We start from the raw sequence: 22,516 nt of genomic DNA, 5'->3' as shown, positions 1-22,516 counted from the left end.
TGGGCGACAGTGAGACCGTCTGGCGTGTGGTTGGGGAAGTGCCAACGCCCACGGCACAGCGTGACCAGAATCAGGAAGCGAGGCCCCCGCCCGTGAAGGAGGGGGGTCTCGACCACCGCATGGGTCTGGGCCAAGAGCAGAGTTCCTCAGGCAGGGCTGCGGTTTTGTTTATTGTGGGCTGGGGCTCGGGGCTCGCACAGAATGAAAATCCGAGGCGTCAGGGCCAGCGTCTGTGATGGGACATCAGGCACGGAGTGTCTCTGCGGAGCTCGGGGCCAGCGAGGTGATCAGAACTACTCATGCAGATCAGTCCGGCAACTGGACATCACAGCCTGCGGGTGGTTCTCACGGGGTTGTCCCTGAACCGGCGGGGACATCAGCTTGGGACTTGTGAGAAATGCAGGCTCAGGGGACCGCCCCAGAGTCAGCAGCTGTGGGCATGGGGCTCGGCGACCTGTTCTCCCGAGGAGGTCGATTCTGAGGCACATTCGTGGGGTCACAGATTCAGAATAGAGGTGGGGGGGTGCTCGTGGGCCCCTGAAAACAAAGGACTCTAAGATGTGGTCAGTGGAAGCCAGGGAGGGGGAGGGATGATTCCCCATGGAGAAGGGCCCTGCGTGTGACAGACACAGATAACAACGGGCCGTGCGTAGGTGCAGGGAGCGGTGCCACACGGCGTGAAGACTCGAACCAGGGGATGGGTCAGCTTTCCTCAAAATTCAGGGGAGGCCAGGGCAGGGGCATGAAGGGTTCGCCTAAGATCTAGAAAGTGGAGTCAACGGCCCTTGGTTTGCACTGGCTTACTTGGATTCTCACCTTTTTTTTCTTCCTGCTCTTCTAATTCCTTCTTCTGACAATAAGGCCCTGCAATGTGGTAGGTCCTGGGAAAGATGCTGGGGATGGGGAGGTGGACACCCCTGGAGGGGAGGCAGAAATACAAACTGGTATTCCACTCTGGGAGAATCGGGAGGCAGAGGTGGCTAGTGCGGGTCGTGTCATGGCAAGAGTTACAACAGGTGTAGGAAGGGGCAGGGGCCGTTCCTGGAGTCACTGTCTCGTGCGTTACCGTCTTTGAGTGGGCGCCCAACGTGCTCAGCAAACGGATAGCTGGGTGTCATGCGAGCCCCGCCTCGTGCATGTGGAAGGGGCTGGAAGAGAGGCCGGAACAGGTAATGGGAATGGTGGCTGAGTCCTCACTGTGTTAGACACCCTGAAGCATTTCATATTCCCACTATTTAATCCTCACCCAACCCCACTGACCTCGTGAGATAGTAAAGGACAAGCGGAAATGTTTGGTCTTCACCCTGTGGGCGATGGGCAGCCTTTGAAGTGTTTTCAGGAGGAAATGGTCTTGGCGCTATTCTCGAAGCCTCTGACTCTCAATTCTGACCGCAATGAAACTGCCTGAGGAGCTAATTAAAAGAAAATCTGATGCCAGGTCCCGCTCCCAGAGAAGGCTGGAGCTGTCTGGACAGCACATCTGACCTCCCCGAAAAGTCAGAGGGTCTGAGTTGAGACTCTGCAGGAAGTGTTTTCATTACTTGACTTTAATAGTGGCATTTTGTTTTTCTTTCAGGAATGTCCAGATCACAGGTGAGTGTTTTTTTCCTTCTCTACAGAGCTTTGTTTTGTCTGATAGGCTCCTAAATGTTCGCAGCTGTGCTTCCTTCGCTTAAAAATGCCCATCACAGGGACACCTGGTTGGCTCAGTCGGATAAGCGTCTGACTTCGGCTCAGGTCGTGATCCCACGGTTCGTGGGTTCAAGCCCTGCGTCGATCTCTGTGCTGACAGCTCAGAGCCTGGAGCCTGCTTCGGATTCTGTGTCTCTCTCTCTGCCCCTCTCCTGCTCATGCTGTGTCTCTCTCTGTCTCTCAAAAATAAATAAACATGTAAAAAAATATTTTTAATTCCTATTATATACTTGTGTCATTGGTGCGGGGACAATCCTGAGTTTTTTCTTTAGGACATGGTGTGTCTCGTTTTTCTCAAAATAACAATAAAACCAGATGCTTTATTTCACTGTCGTCTCTGTGTGGAGTGCAAGGGGTGAAACACTTTTTAAATTCTTGATTCCACCTCTGGACAGTCACTGACAAGTTGCTAAATGTGCATCAGCTATTTTCCATGCTGTTAGCGCTCACTCGTGAACACGGGCCAGTGGGGGGCGTGTTTCAATCCCACACCGTTTGTTTTCATCAGGGCTGCTTCGGTTACCCCCTGAGCATCTTCTTCATCGTGGTCAATGAGTTCTGTGAAAGATTTTCCTACTATGGAATGAGAGGTAACCATCCTCACCCTCCCTCCCCGGAGTGAAGAGCCTGACTTACCACAGCTCCTGACTTTGTCTCCCCTCTCGCCCCGCCCCCTGCCCTCTGCAAAAAGCGCTCCTGATTCTGTACTTCAGACGGTTCATCGGATGGGACGATAATCTGTCCACGGCCATCTACCACACGTTTGTGGCTCTGTGCTACCTGACGCCCATCCTTGGCGCGCTGATCGCGGACTCCTGGCTGGGAAAGTTCAAGTGAGTATTTGCAGCTTCCTTGTTAAGAAACAAGCCAAGAAGTAATTGCAGCTTTGTGGTTTGGGATGAAGGACGGTGGGAACAAGGAATCAAGGCCCATAAAACTCTTAGGAGAGCGTGTCAGGCGCTGTTTCTGCTCAGATTGTATCCCGGGTCTAGCACCGTGCCTGGCGTTTGGCAGTGTGAATGCAGGTAGCACTGGTAGGTTCTTTCCTTCCTCCAAACAGTGGTGACATCTCTGTCTCCTCTTGAAATAGTAGCAGGGATACTGTCTATCATCAATCATGTGTGAGGCGCAGAGTTAAGGTCTAGAGAACAAAGAAGCTCCCTAATGTATGTGCCGGCTGCCGAAAGGCTCACACTGCTCTCTGGGCGGGGAGGATGTGGGGCATTCATCCAATTCTACAGGATCAGCTCCACGAGTGCCCCCAATAGAGGGTTACTGAGAAGTCCCCAGGACTTAATGAGCAAGGAAGTGGAGGTTCTTCTGGGCCAAATTCACTGATTCTCTCTCTGTCTCTCTCTGCTCCCCCCCTCCAGCTCGCACACTCACTCTCCCTTTCTCTCAAAATAAATAAACTTAAAAAAATTGTTTTTAACTTGAAATTTGTAGTACCTGCTATAAATCTAACAAAACCACAAAATGAGAGTTGGTAAATCCTAGGAGTGATTTTCTTTTTTCAATTCAGGAGGTAAAATACTTAGATAACTTGGAAAACACAAATGAACTCACTGTACATTCAATACAATATAAAAATGACTGGGGCACCTGGGTGGCTCAGTCAGTTAAGCATCCGACTTCGGCTCAGGTCATGATCTTGCAGTTTGTGAGTTCGAGCCCTGCGTAGGGGGCTCGGAGCCTGGAGCCTGCTTCAGATTCTGTGTCTCCCTCTGTCTCTGCCCCAACCCACTCACACTGTCTCTGTCTCTCTTAAAATTAAACATTAAAAAATTTTTTGGTAAATAATTAATGGCCCACCCCTGGCCAAATATTGTTACCAGGCACAAGATAAGTATCTCTTACTTTTGAAGATAGACGGACTCAGCAGTTAGGTAAGAGGAAACACTGAGTTTTTCAAGTAATTCAGAGATGAAACCGATCTTCTGCCCCTTCCCCTGGCTCCAGCCGATGTGACTTACACGTGCATGCTGGGCAACAAATTCTCCAGCAGGCTGCCTTTCTAGGAGTTAACAGTTCTTGTTTTTGTTTTTCGTTTTGTTGTTTGAAGAGTTCCCAGTGGCACTCAAGTTTGAGAAACAAGTACACAATGGCTGGCATCTTGCCTTTTGAAGCAAGAGACCTTTCTGTGGGAGGGAAGGTAGTGGGCTCCTACCATGCAGTTAACTTAGGTTCTCTTAACCCCTCTCAACACAGGACGATCGTGTCGCTGTCCATCGTGTACACAATCGGACAGGCGGTGATTTCAGTCAGTTCCATTAATGACCTCACAGACTTCGACCATGACGGAATCCCTGACAACCTCCCCACACATGTGTGAGTTGACACCTGCTGCCCTCCCCCCCCACCCCCCGCCACTGGTGGCTTACTCCGTGCTCTAATTTTTCATCTTTTTTCCTTGAACTTCACCGTAAGTGCAAGGAGGTCTTTCCTCTCTCATCAGCATAGAGGAAGCTTTTTCGTTGACTAAGAGTTGGGTCTATGTATGTCACCATTCTAGCAGCTGTCCGGAGCCACTGCTCACTCGATGCCTTGCTGTCTCGGGTACATGTCACATGACACGTGGTCAGCGCCCGGAATACTTGTGTTAATCTTGATCTTCCTCCCAGGGACAGAACTCCCACAGACCTTGATCCCTAATCGTGCCAGGTTTCCTCAAGACTCTGTACCTTTGGGTGTCTCCTCGTACCATACTTCCGCTTATTTTTCAGTAATTCAGTTTCACAAATATTTATTGCAGCCCTGTGTTCTGAGTTCTTGATGGAAAGTGCCGTTGACAAACGCTCCTCTGTGAGACTAATTTCCCATCACTACAGTCTGGCCTTATAAAAATATATTTTGTTTCTGGTTCTTGTGCTTCCGTTCCTTGATCTATGAGTAACGTATCGTATGGGTTGGGGAAATATCACTGAAATTCAAGTTGGTTTCTGCAATTCCGGCGTTTCTGGTTTGTTAGCCAATCGGATTGCTGTTTAGACCCGGTCCCTTGCTGCAACACCCTCGGTGCCCACAGAGAACTGCGCTGGTGGGAGGGAGTGGTTGTATGACCGGGTCAGGAGCTCACACTTCCAATGTCTGAGTCCCAGCTACTCACAAAGGAGCTGTAAGACCTGGGCAGCTCACCTTCCCCAGGCCTCAGTTTTCTCTTCTATGGTATCAGTTAAGAACATGGACTTTGGAGCCAGGCTAACGGTTCAAATGCTGGCTATGCCCTTTACTAGTTGTGGGATGTTGAGAACATTTCTTAACCTCTGTGCCTAGGTTTCCTCACTTTAACTAGTGCCTACCTCGTGTGGCAGTTTTGTGCCTTAATCTGGGTAAAGGACCCACAGCATGGCCTGGCAAGTGGTAGGTATTCAAGAAAGCTTAGTCTCTTCGGGTATTGCACGGAGTTCATATTCAAGCATACCTACAGCTCTCACTAGAGGGCCCGGTACATCATATCCAACCGGCCATGTTTTGTTGTCATTTAAAATGTTTGGGGGTGCCTGAGTGGCTCAGTTGGCTAAGCTTCCAACTTCAGCTCGGGTCATGATCTCACTGCTGGTGAGTTTGAGTCCTGCGTCAGGCTCTGTGCTGACAGCTCAGAGCCTGGAGCCTGCTTCAGATTCTGTGTCTCCCCTTCTCTCTGCCCCTCCCCTGCTCACGCTCTGTCTCTCTCTCTCTCTCTCTCTCTCTCTCTCTCTCTCTCTCAAAAATAATAAACATAAAAAAAATTTAAAAATTTTTTTGAATATTTGTTTATTTTTGAGACGGAGAGAGACAGAGCATGAGTGGGGAAGGGGCAGAGAGGGAGACACAGAATCTGAAGCAGGCTCCAGGCTCTGAGCTGTCAGCACAGAGCCCAACATGGGGCTCGAACCCATGAACCGCTAGATCATGACCTGAGCCTGAGTTAGACAACCGATTGAGCCCCCCAGGTGCCTCTAAACATAAAAAAATTTTAAAAATAAATAAATAAAAATAAAAGTGATAGCACTAAGCACAAGTTTATTAAGAGGCAAACAAAAAAAGTGCTTCAGCCGGTTAATTCAAGAAGAGGAGCATGATTTTTTTAAAGTTTTATTTATTTAACTAAACTCTACACCCAACATGGGGCTTGAACTCACAACCCCGAGATCAAGAGTCACACGCTCTTCTGACTGAGCCAGCCAGGAGCCCTAAGATGAGCAGATTTTTAAAATATTTTTTTTAACATTTATTTATTTTTGAGACAGAGAGAGACAGAGCATGAACAGGGGAGGGGCAGAGAGAGAGGGAGACACAGAATCTGAAATGGGCTTCAGGCTCTGAACTGTCAGCACAGAGCCTGATGCGGGGCTCGAACTCACGAACCGTGAGATCATGACCTGAGCCGAAGTCGGACGCTTAACCGACTAAGCCACCCAGGCGCCCCTGAGCAGATTTTTTAAAGGAATTTTTCAATGTGCAGTATCTTCCTTGCCTTTATCTATAGTTTCCTAAAATATTTGTTAGCATTTTCAAGTAATATTTGCAAACAAGAAGATTTGGAATAAACCCTTATAAAACTTGAAATTTGGGGGTGCTTGGGTAGCTCAGTCAGTTCAGTGTCCAACTCTTGATTTCAGCTCAGGTTGTATCTCATGGTTTGTGAGTTCAAACCCCCCACTGGGCTGTGTGCTGACAACGTGGAGCCTGCTTGGGATTCTCTCTCTGTCTCTCTCTCTCTGTCTCTCTCTCTCTCTCTCTCTCTCTCTCTCTCTGCCCCTCCCCAGCTTGTGCATGTGCTCATGCTCTCTCTCTCTCTCAAAATAAATAAACTTAAAAAAATTGTTTTAAAAACCTGAAATTTGTAGTACCTACTATAAATCTAACAAAACTACAAAATGGGAGTTGGTAAGTTCCATGAGTGATTTTTTTCAATTCAGGAGGTAAAATACATAGACTTGGAAAATACAAGGGAAGTAAAAGTAACTAAGCCTTAATTCCCTCCATTATTACAAATAATCTCTTCTATCATTGTAAAAGATTATAGTAGTAAATCTTTCGTTCTGCTTGTTTCCACATAACCTGATACTCTGCTTTGCATTTAAATTGTCTTTTTCCATGGCTTTTCATGACTATTATGATTCTATTATGATTGTACTAGACACAGTGCACACAGACACATTTTACCTACCCATTCTTTTACTGAAAACGGTAAGAGCTACAAAAGAATTCCATACATAAATCCTTGTCCAGTATTCAAGCTGTTGCTTTAAGTTTTTTAAATATACATACAAGTTTGTTAACAGAGAGAGTAATAATGATTTCAGGAATAGAATGCAGTGATTCATCACTTACATGTAGCACCCAGTGCTCATCCCAACAAGTGCCCTTCTTAATGCCCCTCACCCATTTAGCCCATCCCCCCCACAACCCCTCCAGCAACCCCCAGTTTGTTCTCTGTATTTAAGAGTCTCTTATGGTTTGTCTCCCTCTCTGTTTTCGTATTATTTTTTGCTTCTCTTCCCTTACGTTCATCTGTTTTGTATCTTAAATTCCACATATGAGTGAAGTCATATGATACTTGTCTTTCTCTGACTGACTAATGTCACGTAGCATAATACCCTCTAGCTCCATCCACATTGTTGCAGATGGCAAGATTTCATTCTTTTGGATCGAGTACTCCATGACTTCTTTATCCAGTCATCCGTCGATGGACATTTGGGCTCTTTCTATACTTTGGCTGTTGTCGATAGTGCTGCTATGAACATTGGGGTGCATGAGCCCCTTCAAACCAGCACACCTGTGTCCTTTGGATAAATACTTATTAGTGTAATTGCTGGGTTGCGAGGTAGTTCTATTTTTAACTTTTTGACGAACCTCCATACTGTTTTCCAGAGTGGTTGCACCAGTTTGCATTCCCCCCAGCAGTGCAAAAGTGTTGCTCTTTCTTTGCATCCTCACCAACATCTGTCATTTCCTGAGTTGTTAATTTTAGCCATTCTGACAGGTGTGAGCTGGTATCTCATTGTGGATTTGATTTGTATCTCCCTGCTAATGAGTTTGTTGAACATTTTTTCATGTGTCAGTTGGCCATCTGGATGTCTTCTTTAGAAAAATGTCTATTCATGTCTTTTGCCCATTTCTTCACTGGATTACTTGGTATTTGGATATTGAGTTTGATAGATTCTTTATAGATTTTGGATACTAACCCTTTATCTGATGTGTCATTTGTAAATATCTTCTCCCATTCCTTGGTTGCCTTTTAGGTTTGCTGATTGTTTCTTTCACCGTACAGATTGTTTCTTTCACCTTCTTGATGAGGTCCCAATAGTTCATTTTTGCTTTTGTTTCCCTTGCCTCTGGAGACATGTCAAGTAAGAAGTTGCTGCGGCCAAGATCAAAGAGGTTGTTGCCTGTTTTCTCCTCTAGGATTTTGATGGCTTCAAGACTTATGTTTAGGTCTTTCATGCATTTTGAGTTTATTTTTGTGTCTGGTATAAGAAAGTGGTTCAGGTTCATTCTTCTGCATGTCACCGTCCAGTTTTCCCAATACCATTTGCTGAAGAGCCCATCTTTTTTCCATTGGATATTCTTTCCTCTTTGTCAAAGATTAGTTGGCCATACGTTTGTGTGTCTATTATGGGTTCTCTATTCTGTTCCATTGATCTGTGTGTCTTTTTTTGTGCCAGTACCATATGGTCTTGATGATTACAGCTTTAAAATATAGCTTGAAATCCAGAATTGTGATACCTCCAGCTTTGGTTTTCTTTTTCGGGATAGCTTTGGCTATTCAGGGTTTTTTCTGGTTCCATACAAATTTAGGATTGTTTGTTCTAGCTCTGTGAAGAATGCTGGTGTTATTTGGATAGGGATTGCATTGAGTATGTAGATTGCTTTGGGCAGAATCGACATCTTAACAATATTTGTTCTTCCAGTCCATGAGCATGGAATGTTTTTCCATTTTTTTGTGTCTTCTTCAGTTTATTTCACAAGCTTTCTATAATTTTCAGTGTATAGATTTTTCACCTCTGTGGTTAACTCTATTCCTAGGTATTTTATGGTTTTGGGTGCAGTTGTGAATAGATTCCTTAATTTTTCCTTCTGCTGCTTCATTATTGGTGTATAGAAATGCAACCAATTTCTGTGCATTGATTTTATATCCTGTGACTTTGCTGAATTCATGGATCAGTTCTAGCAGTTTGTGGAGTCTTTTGGGTTTTCCACATAGAGTATCATGTCATCTGCAAAGAGTGAGAGTTTGACTTCCTCCTTGCCAATTTGGATGCCTTTTATTTCTTTGTGTTGTCTGAATGCTGAGGCTAGGATTTCCAACACTATGTTGAATAACACTGGTGAGAGTGGACATCCTTGTCGTGTTCCTGACCTTAGGGGGAAAGCTCTCAGTTTTTCCCCGTTGAGGATGATATTAGCGGTGGATCTTTTGTGAATAGCTTTTATGATCTTGGGTTTTTATCAAGAAAGGATGCTGTATTTTGTCAAATGCTTTCTCTGCATCTCTTGAGAGGATCAAAAGATAGTAGATTATGGTAGTAATGTTAAGGCCCATGAATTCAAATTTCATTCTGCTATCAAGACTGTATTCCTGTGAATTATCTTCTCAAACAGGTTGAGTCCCTTCTCTGTGTTTAACTACTGTGAGATTGTGATTTATAATAAGAAATACATATTCAATCTTCCCTGTTTTGGGAACAGAGCTCCTAAAACCCTTGGAATTCCCTAAGTGATGAGAGTGGTGAACTATCTCTTGTTATGTTGATGAGGTGACTTTGGGGAGCTGGCTAAGGATGGAGCCTGGTTGCCAAAAGAACCAATCATGTGACTAGAGAGTTGGAACTTTCATTCCCACCCCCTGACCTCCAGGGAGGGGGAGAGGGCCTGGAGATTGAGTTAATATCCAGCGGCCAATGATTTAATCAACCATGCCTATGTAAGGAAGCCTCCATAAAAACCCAAAAGACAGGGTTGGAAGAGCTTCCAGGTTGGTAGGCACAGGGAGGTACGGGGACAGAGGCACCCTGGAGAGGGCGTGGGAGCTCCGTGCCCCTTCCCACCTATTTTGTCCTGTGCATTTCTTCCACTTGAGTGCTCCCAAGTTATATCCTTTTATGATAAATTGGTGATCTAGTAAGTAAAGTGTTTCCTGAGGTCTGTGAGCAGCTCCAGCAAGTTAATTGAACCCTACAAGGAGGTCGTTTATACTGATTTATAGTCAGTAGGTCAGAAATACAGGCAACAACCTGGGATTGTGACTTGTATCTGAAGTTCAAGGAGATGGTCTTTGGAACTTCCAATTTGTAGCTCATCAGTCAGAAGCACAGGTGACAACCTAGGCTTGCCTGTGGTGCCTGAAGTCGGGGGGAAGGCAGTCTTATAGGACTGAGCCCTTAACCTGTGGAATTTTTTTTAAATTATTTTTTTTAGTATTATTTTTTGTCAAGTTAGCTAACATACAGTGTGTACAGTGTGCTCTTGGCCTCAGGAGTAGATTCCCATGATACATCACTTACATAAAACACCCAGTGCTCATCCCAACAAGTGCCACCTTCGATGCCCATCACCCATTTCACTCTCTTTCACCCTCAGTTTGTTCTGTTTTTAAAAGTCTCTTATGGGTTTCCTCCCTCTCTGTAACCATATGTTTTTTTTTCTTTCCCTTCCCCCATGGTCTTCCATGAAGTTTCTCAACTTCCACATATGAGTGAAAACATGATATCTGTCTTTCTCTGAATGACGTATTTCACTCAGCATGATGCCCTCCAGTTCCATCCATGTAGTTGCAGACTTCATTCTTTTTCATTGCTCAGTAGTACTCCATTGTATATATGTACCACATCTTTATCCAGTCATCATTTGATGGACATTTGGGCTCTTTCCATGATTTGGCTGTTGTTGAAAGCACTGCTATAAACATTGGGGTACATGTGTCCCTATGCATCAGGACTCCTGTATCCCTTGGATAAATTCCCAGCAGTGCTGTTGCTGGGTCGTATGAGCTGTGGAATCTGATACTGTCTCCGGGTAGAGAGTGTCAGAATTGCTTTGAATTGTAGGACACCCAGCTGGTGGCCATGAATTTTTATTGTTAGTATGGGGATTCCCCTCCCTACATTGGAAATTGGGCCCAGGAACCCAAATAGAACCACTGTCCCTGGTCCTCTGAGGGAAATTAGAGGACAGAGAGACTCCTGCTTTGAAGAATCTCACATTTCTGCAATATCCCCTCTCCTTTCCCTAGGGCACTGTCCATGATTGGCCTGGCCCTGATAGCTCTGGGAACCGGAGGAATAAAGCCCTGTGTGTCTGCGTTTGGTGGAGACCAGTTCGAAGAGGGCCAGGTGAGATCATGTGCCTTCACAGAAACTACATAAAACAAATATAAACATCCAGGAATTATTCCACAGACACCAAGTCTGTTCTCCATTTGATTCTTTTCAAGGACCGATCATCAGCCACATTTGATCAGTTGATATATAACCAAAGTCATGTTGTAACCTTATCCTTTTAATTACAGGAAAAACAAAGAAACCGATTCTTTTCCATCTTTTATTTGGCCATTAATGCTGGAAGCTTGCTTTCTACTATCATCACTCCCATGCTCAGAGGTAAGACATATCCGGTTTTCTTTTTTTGAATTATGGGGAGAAAGTCAGGTGGCAAGTTTAAGTCCTTGTGTTGTTTGTTCGTTTTGTCCCTCTTTTCTCCCATTACGCTTCTGCTGTCGGATACTTCGAAATCCAGAAAATGAGCTTCATGTTGTCTCTAATCCTATTTGACTCCCTTATCCCAAAGACCACTGAAGAATCTAAAACACCCCTAGCATGGCAATCATTTTTTCTAAGTTTTTATTAATGCAAAGTCTTTATTCACGGTAAGAGAGAAGGCAAGAAAGAGGTGCTGTTTGGCAACCAGACCTGGATGGGTCGTACTTGGCATTTGTGCCTTTGGGCACAAATTTGTGCTCCCCAGCGATATGCAGTGAGTTAGGAAGAATTTAGTGGTAACATTTTATTCTTCTCCTTCCTCTCATCTCAACTATTTCTTGTTGGGTTTTTTTTTTTAATTTTTTAAATGTTTATTTAGTTTTGAGAGAGAGAGAGAGAGAGAGAGAGAGAGAGAGAGAGAGAAAGAGAAAGCAGGGGCGGGACAGAGAGACAGGGAGACACAGAATCCGAAGCAGGCTCCAGTCTCTGAGCTGTCAGCACAGGACCCGATGCGGGGCTCAAACCCACAAACCGTGAGATCATGACCTGAGCGGAAGTTGGATGTTTAATCGACTGAGCACCCAGGTACCCCTTAGCTATTTCTAAAAGAACTGCCCGGGAAGGAGAAGGAGACAGCAACTGTCAAGAGCGCTCAGATATTTGTGTTTGCTGACACTCCACTGAGAGTCTGTGAATTTCCCACCTGAAGGGACTATCCGGGGACAGATTAGACCAAAACAACCCTGTGGTGTCCACACTGCAAATCAGATCCAATGATGAAAGAAAGTATTTTGTGGGGATTTATGTATTTCTGTCTGGAGTAGTAGTTTGAAGATGACCCTTAAATCCCATTCCAACTTGTTTTGTACAAACATTTAATAGCTTTGGGGCACCTGGCTGGCTCAGTCCATAGAACATCTGACTTTTGACCTCAGGGTTGTGAGTTCAAGCCCCACATTGGGCATGGAGCCTACTTAAAAAAATAATAATAAAGATACTTTATTCTTTCATTATGTTCCCTCACCTCCCCCACTTCCAGCTTCTAGTAGAATATGTACTTATGCACGTTTAAATTACAGAATGTGTTAAAGGATAATTTTAAAGGTAAAATCCTAGCTCTCACACAAATATAAAATGAGCGTGTGCTGAGATTTTATATGACTGATTAATTAGTGAAGAAACTGGAGGAACACTGCTACAATCAGCTCCAATAAGGATTTGAACAACAGAGATGTACGCTCTTCCCAGAGGGAAGAGTGAGTTTGCATTGCCACGAACAGAATCATTTGGACAGCTATGAACAGGAAACATTTGCGTGACTATCAATTTTCTACGAGTTAACTTCTTTCTCTGCCGAATTGTGAAGCGGTTAGTCAGTCAAAGACCAAGTCAAACCCCTTTCGGATCAGATTATTCCTGGAGGCTCCATTTCATTGAAAGAATTTCTAGGGGACCCTGGGTGGCTCAGTCGGTTAAGTGTCCAACTCTTGATATTAGCTCAGATCGTGATCTCATGGTCACGAGATCGAGTCCCATGTCAGGCTGAGCACGGAGCCTGCTTGGGATTTTCTCCCTCCCTCTCTCTCTGCTCCTCCCCCACTCGTGCTCATGCTCTCTCTCAAAATAAATAAATAAACATTTTTTAAAAAAAAGAAAAAGAAGGAATGTCCAATAATCTCTACTTCTCCTTCCAGAGTCTTAATTTTTTTTCCTCACCAATCCTAGGATTTCAGAGCTAGAATGGATGTGCAGTCAGAGGTTAGAAAACTATGGCTGATGGGCCAAATCCAGAAATCTGGACAAGACCATCAATTTGTCTATTGTCCATGACTGCTTTCACCTTACAAAGTCAAGGTCAAGTAGTTGCGACAGAGACTGAATGGTCCACAAAGCCTAGAATATTTACTTCCAGCTCTTCACAGAAAACTTTGTTGACCCCTGCCCTGGGCCATCTAATTGTTTTTTAAATAGCATGAATTCAGGAACACACACTCTTGATTTTCCAGGGTACTTTTGATTTTATTTACTGGGTCCCCTGTCTTCAAGTTATTGGATCCAGGTCACTTTTATCTCTCCCACCAAGAAAATCCATATAAGGATTCGCACTGATTTTGGCTTGGCCAGTGTCAGACATCTATTTAGGGGCTAAGATTAGAACCTATGTTCGTCTCTTGCTCTTTCTACTACAAAGCTGCTGGGCTCAGCAGGCAATGAAATCAATAAAGCAAATGGATAAGTCTAGAACATCAAGTAAAAACAATATGTAATAACCAGTTAGGGATTTTTTTAAAAATGATAACCATATATGAGCATAAAAAAATGCCATAATGAGGGGCACCTGGGTAGTTCAGTTGGTTAAGCATCCAAGTTCTGCTCAGGTCATGATCTCACAGTTTATGAGTTTGAATCCTACATCAGGCTCTGTACTGACAGCTTAGAGCCCGGAGCCTGCTTCAGATTCTGTGTCTCCTTCTCTCTCTGCCCCTCCCCTGCTCATGCTCTTTCTCTCTGTCTCAAAAATAAATAAACATTAAAAAATAAGATTATAAAAAAATGCTATAATGAATTTTTAATCTTATAATTTCTCCCCAGTTCAACAATGTGGAATTCACAGTAAACAAGCTTGCTACCCACTGGCATTTGGGGTCCCTGCTGCTCTCATGGCTGTAGCTCTGAGTAAGTAGAAATCAGTTGAATTAGTACAATCCTATGATCAGGTCAGACCCTCACATTAATTATTGTGACCAATTTTTTAAAACTTCATGGAATAAATTGTAATAATAATTCCCGTGCTCTGAACATTCAAACAAAGTAGAGTTGGCATATTACTTCAGAGGAAATAAGATCAAAAAAGAGTTTACAGGAAATGGGAACAACTGAGCTGGGCTCTGAAAAGTTTGACACTATTTAGGCAGATTTAAGGTGAAAAGTGACAGAATCTATTAGACTAGATGACCCCATGACCGAACGCTTTTGCTCTTATCAGCGTGTCCTCGTCTCCAGCTTGCCTCAAGACCTGGTCCAGTTAGCGTTTAAATACTTCCAGTGAACATCCAGATTTCCATAATACATCATCTCGAAATGGTTCTGCCAGAGTATCTTCCCGTTGGGAGGAATATATGTGTCTATTAGATACATTCATTCACACATTAGTTCTTGGCCCTGGCTTTTTAGGAAGTATGGACAGTTTTCGCCCTAGGATAGTCTACATTGAAAGACGGCAGGTGTCTTCGTTTCCTGGGACTACCGTGACAAAACACTACAGATTGGGTGGCTTCATTAGAAATTTATTTATCATCTCACAGCTCTGGAGGTTGGGAATCCAAAATCAACATGGCGAGAGGGCCCTGCTCCCTCTGAAGTTACTGAGAGGGATCTCTTCCAGGCCTCTCTTCTACCTCTGGTAGTTCCCTGGCCTGATGCAGCACAATGCCAGTCTGCCTGTGGCCTTCCCCTGTGTGCACATCTGTGTCCAAATTTGCGCTTTTTTGTAAGGCCACCAGTCATATTGGAGTAGGAGCCACCTGAATGACCTCATCTTAACTCGATCTTCTGCAAAGGCTGTATTTCCAAATGAGGTCACATTCTGAGGTACTGGGGGTAAGGACTTCAGCATCTTCTGGGGGCGGGGGGTGGTGGGGGTCGGGGACACGATTCAACCTGTAACGGTAGTACAAGCAGGAAACAGAGCCCAATACGCGTCTCAGGCCTTTGCAGCTTCCCACTCAAATGAGAAAGTGCTGGCACTGTTACTTTCTCTGACTTTTTTTCAGGTCTTCATAGAGTCAATTATGCCCCCTCTTAACCCTGTTTGTTCAGCTTGTAGCAAATTAGCTTCACCCTTATATCCAAGCCAGAATTCAGTATTTTCCCTTTTTTTCTGTGTCCATTTCCTTCCATAATTGTTTAAATACCGCCACACTCCCCTAAAAAGTCCGTATATACCTACTCCTGTCCGATTCTGCGTAAGGAGATTAAAAAGGATCTCAAAAGCTGTTGTTCGAGGCCAGACGCTGTAGTCAGTTGGCATTAGGTAAATTGTCATTTAGTTTGCATGGGTCATTCTTACATCATACAATGTTTCTCGAATGGAAGAATTGAGAATAGGCCAAATCCTATGCATCAATGCTGTCTCTTGAAGTTTCTTTCAGCAGCAATCTTGTGCTTGAATTAGGCTTAAGTTAATCAGAAGCTTAAAGATTAAAATATTCGTTGGTAAAACAGAGTAGACTCCATCTATGGGTATCTCTGCCATCTCTGGATTAAGGAAGACTGACATCGGGTGAGGATTCAAGTATATTTCTCTTTATTCAACCATAAAGAACACCTATAACACAGGCACATACTTGGACATATGCTTTCAGAGGTAGCACTTCTCAAAATCTCAGGCCCTTTTAAATTGAGGAAATTAAGTGGCATTCCATCAACCCATCGGTGCTTTTAAATGATTAAACTGTGGTATTGGACAATCAGAAATCCTCATACGGTACTGGGTTTCCAGAGTCTCCTGAAGGAATGCTTTTTCTATTTTCACAATATGCCTTTTCTAGGAAGATCCATGGAAGAATTGCCTTATTGTAAAAGTGCTTTAACCTTGTAAAACTGTAGCCGCAGATGCAAAAATTCACCACTGTTTTTCTGTACCGTGAACACGGAATGAACTCTGCCACACATGATTAAGTAAGGTTTTAACAAACTAGTTTCTTCCTTTTTCTGAAGATTTATTAAAAAAGAAGAAACTCGGGGCGCCTGGGTGGCTCAGTCGGTTAAGCGGCTGACTTGGGCTCAGGTCATGATCTCGCGGTCCGTGAGTTCGAGCCCCGCGTCGGGCTCTGTGCTGACAGCTCAGAGCCTGGAGCCTGTTTCAGATTCTGTATCTCCCTCTCTCTGACCCTCCCCCGTTCATGCTTTGTCTCTCTCTGTCTCAAAAATAAATAAACGTTAAAAAAATTTAAAAAAAAAAAAAAAAGAAGAAACTCTTCTGCCATTGCAATCAAAAAATTAAAGCTGTTTTTTGTCTTTATAGAATTATGCGCTGATCTGTTACGTGAAAGCACTTACTCCTTTGTCTCCCTATGCTTAAGAATAAAACTTGCACTTAAATAGCCGTATGGAGCGTCTGTGAGCCACCCCAAAATGTGGGAAGTGGACAGTAATAGGCTCCAATGTTTGTATATGACAGCACAAATATACCACCGCTCAAAGCTTCTGTGATTATTAGGATCAAAAGCACTTTCCAAACTGGGACATAGGAAGGCAAGCCCATTCTGTGAGTAATCCCAGTATTTCCAAAACAAGGTTGTAACTCAAATAAAAGCACATCTTCTAGGTCACAGGTAGTTCTGTCAAACGCCTTGTTAATGTCTTCTTTTGCCTTCCCAGTTGTGTTCGTCATTGGCAGTGGAATGTACAAGAAGTTTCAGCCCCAGGGTAATGTCATGGCTAAAGTTGTCAAGTGCATTGGTGTAAGTATTTCAGTAGCTTTCTCTGTCAGTGATATTTAGTCATCCCAGAACCTTCTACCTCCTTCAAATTAAAATGCAATGAAGCATTGACTTTTCTTTATTTTTTTAAGTTTATTTATTTTGAGAGAGAGAGAGAAACAGAGAGAGAGCATGAGCGGGGAGGGGCAGAGAGAGGGAAAGAGAGCTTCCCAAGCAGGCTCCTCACTGTCAGTACAGAGCCTGACGTGGGGCTCAAACTCACGAACTGTGAGATCATGACCTGAGCCAATACCAGGAGTCAGACACTTAGTCGACTGAGCCACCCAGGTGCCCCAACATTGACTTCTCTTTAAACATTTTCTTAATGTTCTTAACTATTTTGGTAATTAAAGTTTCTTATAAAACTGACCAAATGGAAAAGGACACAAACTGAACTCAAAAAGGGAGGGATAGAAATGGCTCTTGAACTTTCGAATTAGATCGGTAGTCAAAGAAAGGCAAAGCAGAGTGACTGTTCAGCTATCACACTGGCTAACCATGGCTGATGCGGGTCAGGAAGAGTGAAACGGAAGTGGAGAGGCGTGGTTTGATGCTGCATCTCAAGGGTCTGGAGTGTCAGTAATACTACTTTCAGAATTAAGACTAAGAAAATCACTTTTTAAAATGAACACACAGGGGCGCCTGGGTGGCGCAGTCGGTTAAGCGTCCGACTTCAGCCAGGTCACGATCTCGCGGTCCGTGAGTTCAAGCCCCGCGTCAGGCTCTGGGCTGATGGCTCAGAGCCTGGAGCCTGTTTCCGATTCTGTGTCTCCCTCTCTCTCTGCCCCTCCCCCGTTCATGCTCTGTCTCTCTCTGTCCCAAAAATAAATTTAAAAAGTTGAAAAAAATATATAAATAAATAAATAAAATGAACACACAATGAACACAGATTCACGTAGAAGATTATCAATGTAATATTTATAACAGCAAAACTTTATAACACAAAATTGCAAGAGAACAGTGCTTAACTTCTAGTACATGCAGCCATGCTATGCAGCCATCGGAAGTCTTGTTTCCAAAGACAATTTGGTGACAGGAACATGCAGAATATGGTTTCTTCCATGTGCATCAACGTGATGTACATGCATACAGGCACATTTAAAGGTAGGAAAGGGGTGCCTGGGTGGCTCAGTCGGCTAAGCATCTGAATTCAGATCAGGTCATAATCTCAAGGCTCGTGAGTTTGAGCCCCACATCAGGCTCTGCGCTGACAGCTCAGAGCCTAGAGCCTGCTTCAGATTCTGTGTCTCCTTCTCTTTCTGCCCCTTCCCCACTAGCATTCTGTCTCTCTCTCTCTCAAAAATAAATAAACATTAAAATTTTTTTAATAATAATAAATTAATTTAAAAAAATAAAGGCAGGAAATAAATGTTATTGTCTATCTATACTATCCAGCATGATAGCCACTAGCCGCATGTGGCTCTCAAACATTTGAAATGTGTCATGTGCAACTCGGAACAGAATTTTAAATTAGATTTCATTCAAATTAATTTAAATTACACAATTTCCTATATATTGCTATATTATACTGTGAGTTCTCACTTTTTTTTTTAATGTTTATTTTTGAAGAGTGCAAGTGGGGTAGGGGCAGAGAGAGAGGGAGACACAGAATCCGAAGCAGACTCCAGGCTCTGAGCTGTCAGCACAGAGCCCAATGCGGGGCTTGAACCCACGGACCACAAGATCACGACCTGAGCCGAAGTCAAACGCTTAACCGACCGAGCCACCCAGGTGCTCCTTCACTCTTAAATTTTAATGGGACACCTGGCTGGCTCAGTCTGTGCAGCATGCGACTCTTGGACTCAGGGTTGTAAGTTTGAGCCCCATGTTGGGTGTATTACTTAAAAAAAAAATATTTTAAAAAATTTATTTTATTATTATTACTTTCACTCTTACACTTTAAAACTGATACTCAGTTCAGTGAGTGGAAAACTTTTAAGTATATTTGGAACAACTTAGGTATATAAATTTAGTTTTTCAAACATAAATTTATGAAAAGTAAATATAAATCAAATAGTTTTGATAAAAATTGATCATGTTCTGTAAGTATAAAATATGCCCTGGGTTTTGAAGACTTGGTATGAAAAAAGAAATATAGAAATTCTCATCGATTGTAATATTTAATATTATGAATTTATTAATAATTGTTTAAATAATTATTGATTTAATATTAATGTTATTATTACATATTAAGATCATATGTAAGATCTTTTGGATTTATTGGATTAAATAACATATAACATATTTGAAATGAATTTTACCTGTTTCCCTGTTACTTTTTTTTTACATTTATATATATCTTTTTTATTTTAATTCTAGTACAGTTAACATAGTGTTATATTAGTTTCAGGTGTATCCCTGTTATTTTTTTTTTTCAAATTTTTATTTAAATTCTAGTTAGTTAACATACAGTGCAATCTGGGTTTCCAGAATAGGATTTGGTGATTCGTATCTTACATACAACACCCAGTGCTCATCACAATACCCTTACTACCCATTACCATTTAGCCCACCTCCCTGCCCACCTCCCCTCCAACAACCCTCAGTTTGTTCTCTATCTTTAGGAGTCTCTCCAGGGGCGCCTGGGTGGCTCAGTCGGTTGAGTGTCTGACTTCAGCTCAGGTCATGATCTCAGGGTTTGTGAGTTCGAGCCCCGCGTCAGGCTCTGTGATGACAGCTCAGAACCTGGAGCTTGCGTCGGATTCTGTGTCTCCCTCTGTCTCTGCCCCTCCCCTACTCATGCTCTGACTCTCTCTGTCTCAAAAATAAATAAACATTAAAAAGAAAATTAAAAAAAAAGAGTCTCTCCTGGTTTGTTTCCCTCTCCCCCCCCCATATGTTCATCTGTTTTGTTCTTAAATTCCACAGATGAGCAAAATCATATGGTGTTTGTCTTTCTCTGATTGACTTAGATCCCTGTTACTTTGTACTATGGCCAGCAGAAAACCGAACTCACAAATGGCATACATTATATTTCTCTTGAATGCTCCTCTCTAGAGGGCCCAGAGAGTCAAGTAGTAAGAATATGGCTTTGTTTACCCCACTCAAAGGCTCATAGTTAGAAAGAGATTAGGAATAAATGCAGGTTCTTTTAGCATCATCATTACACGAGTTTATACGATATATACGTTGCTTCTCTCACAAACACAGCTTTCCATTAAAGGCAGTTGCATTGAAATGTGTTTCCCTCATAAAGTAATCGGTTCTGTTTTGAAATGTGATTTTTCTTTCTTCCTTCAGTTTGCCCTCAAAAATAGGTTTAAGCATCGGAGTAAGGAGTTTCCCAAGAGGGAGCACTGGCTGGACTGGGCTAAAGAGAAATATGATGTGAGTGACCGCTATCGCTGCAGTTTTCTTGGGGTCTTCCTCCAGCACGGGGACAGCCACAGTGGCGGTTCGTATGATTAAGGCCACGTGGACAAAATTATCAGTTGTATCCTTGTAAACCTGACTAGTGTTTTGAACAAGACTATGCAAGAATGTGTGTTAATGTCGAGAAGAGCTTGATAAACGGTGGGTATAGCTGCAAACAACATTATCTTTTCATAGGTTTTCATTTGGTAGAATCGGTCATTAATTATGCGTGATTGTGGTCACGTAACCAGTGTGAAAACAGAAGAATCAGTGAACAGTGGTGATGAGGGTTACATTTATTGGAATTACATTTAAATTCTAGTAATATGCCTTTTATTTACTTAGTTTATAGTTTATTTTTATGTATTTTGAGAGAGAGATAGAGAGCAAGCGGGGGAGGGGCACAGAGAGAGGAAGACAGAATCCCAAGCAGGCTCCATGCTGTCAGCGCATGGATGCGGGGCTCGAACTCATGAACTGTGAGATCATGACCTGAGCTGAAGTCTAGTTGGACGCTTATCCGACTGAGCCACCCAGGTGCCCCTAGTAAGATGCCTTTTATTTTATTTTATTTTATTTTTTAAATTTATTCACCTTTGAGACAGAGAGAGACAGAGCATGAACAGGGGAGGGGCAGAGAGAGAGAGGGAGACACAGAATCGGAAACAGGCTCCAGGCTCTGAGCTGTCAGCACAGAGACTGACGCGGGGCTCGAACTCACGGACCGTGAGATCATGACCTGAGCCGAAGTCGGACGCTTAACCAACCAAGCCACCCAGACGCCCCGTAAGATGCCTTTTAAACTGACATTCGCACTCATTTTGAATAGCTGAGGAATTCTGGGTTTTCTAAAAAAATTTGCGGGAGCGTTCTTTGGAACAATTAGTCACCTCCCGGCTTGTCTCTGGTTGCACGTGTCTATACTGAAACAACACTGCTGACAGCTGTGAATGACACTGATTCATCCTTCCCCATTTCATCCACAGGAGCGGCTCATCTCTCAAATTAAGATGGTTACGAGGGTGATGTTCCTGTATATCCCGCTCCCAATGTTCTGGGCCTTGTTTGACCAGCAGGTAATGTAAAGCTGTGTGTGTTTCTTTACATCTTTATTTAGCAAAATTCCTTGAGCACTACCACGGATGGGGCAGTACTTAGTATTTAGCTTCTAAAAACGTTTTCTTCCAGTTTCTTTTTTATACTTCGTTTATTTACTAAGTGTTAGATCACGCTGAGTTTCTTTAAAAAAAAAAAAAACAACACCACAACTCTAAATGGTTCTATCCACATTTCTGTTGCAAAACAATGAAGAAAATCAGGTGTGGTCAGCTTACAGAGCCTTGGGAAAGACTTAATCAAAGTATCTAGAATTCTTACCAGTGAAACCAAGAATAAAGAGCTTTTCTACTGATACAGTGTGCTCAGAGGATGTACATACAGTATTGCCTTTTATGGGATCCACAGAACATTTAAGCTGAAAAAGGCCTTGATACCTTCTGCTCTAAAATAGAATGCTTGAGCTAGAAGTACCATCCAAAGATGTGAAATGACTACCTAAGTCATTCCGACCAGAGCAAAGAACTCAAACCCAGATCAGTGCCTTGTCACCCTCCTCTTGCTCCCGCAACCGGAAGACGTGTGCCTAGGAAGTTTTCAGATTTGGGTTAAACAACTCAATGCGTGAATACTCGGTTGCCAGAGTAATGAGATAGTGTTTCTTCTAGAAACTGCAGCTTTAAAAAAAATTATAAACGCAGGTCCTTTTATTGTACAGGAAAGGTTATTAGAAGGACAAAACAACTCTTGGAAAAATTTTGAGTGAACACATTAATCTCCTTAGTTGTAAATCTGGGATTTAGACCAGCATCTTAAGCACAGGGAGGCAGTTTTGCGTGTTGAATAGGAACCAGCTAAATAGGAATCAGATTTGCTCTAGAAGCACACTCATCACCTTCTAGCTGTATGACTGGGGCGGGGGGCAGATTCTGTAATGCTCCTGGAAGGGTAATCGCCCATGGCAAGGCTGTGCGGATCAAATTAGAGACCGTGCATAAAGTGATCCGTGCCTGACATCTCTTAAGAGCTCAAGCAGTGGTGTACTTCTTGACTTTCCATAATGCCTTCTAAACGGAGTTGACAGATTGAAAACTTTATGTGTTCAGTCCTCCATGGAAATAATCACATGTACCTGCATACAGTCCTGAATCCTCTTTATATAAAATAAGTTGAATGTAACTAGGCTGCAGGGTTAAATCCGTCAGTCTTTTTAAAAATGTTTATTTATTTATTTTGATGGGGAGGGCA

At 43.1% G+C, this 22,516-nt stretch overlaps 1 protein-coding gene across 1 annotated transcript in view; it reads left to right on the top strand.

Moving 5' to 3' along the window:
• SLC15A1 (solute carrier family 15 member 1) overlaps positions 1-22,516 on the top strand; it is a 58,522-nt gene that overhangs the window by 16,128 nt on the left and 19,878 nt on the right. The window contains exons 2-11 of the mRNA XM_023252783.2: positions 1,577-1,593; positions 2,201-2,282; positions 2,384-2,525; positions 3,901-4,020; positions 10,910-11,009; positions 11,186-11,276; positions 13,968-14,051; positions 16,758-16,840; positions 20,099-20,185; positions 21,199-21,288. Coding sequence (XP_023108551.2) covers positions 1,577-1,593; positions 2,201-2,282; positions 2,384-2,525; positions 3,901-4,020; positions 10,910-11,009; positions 11,186-11,276; positions 13,968-14,051; positions 16,758-16,840; positions 20,099-20,185; positions 21,199-21,288 — 896 coding nt within the window. The remainder of the gene's footprint in view (positions 1-1,576; positions 1,594-2,200; positions 2,283-2,383; positions 2,526-3,900; positions 4,021-10,909; positions 11,010-11,185; positions 11,277-13,967; positions 14,052-16,757; positions 16,841-20,098; positions 20,186-21,198; positions 21,289-22,516) is intronic.

The sequence above is a fragment of the Felis catus genome, chromosome A1 (genome assembly GCF_018350175.1).
Source record: "Felis catus isolate Fca126 chromosome A1, F.catus_Fca126_mat1.0, whole genome shotgun sequence".
In the NCBI taxonomy this organism is placed as follows: Eukaryota; Metazoa; Chordata; class Mammalia; order Carnivora; family Felidae; genus Felis; species Felis catus.
Note: the sequence above shows the minus strand (reverse complement) of the source record. Positions and strands in the feature narration are given on the sequence as shown.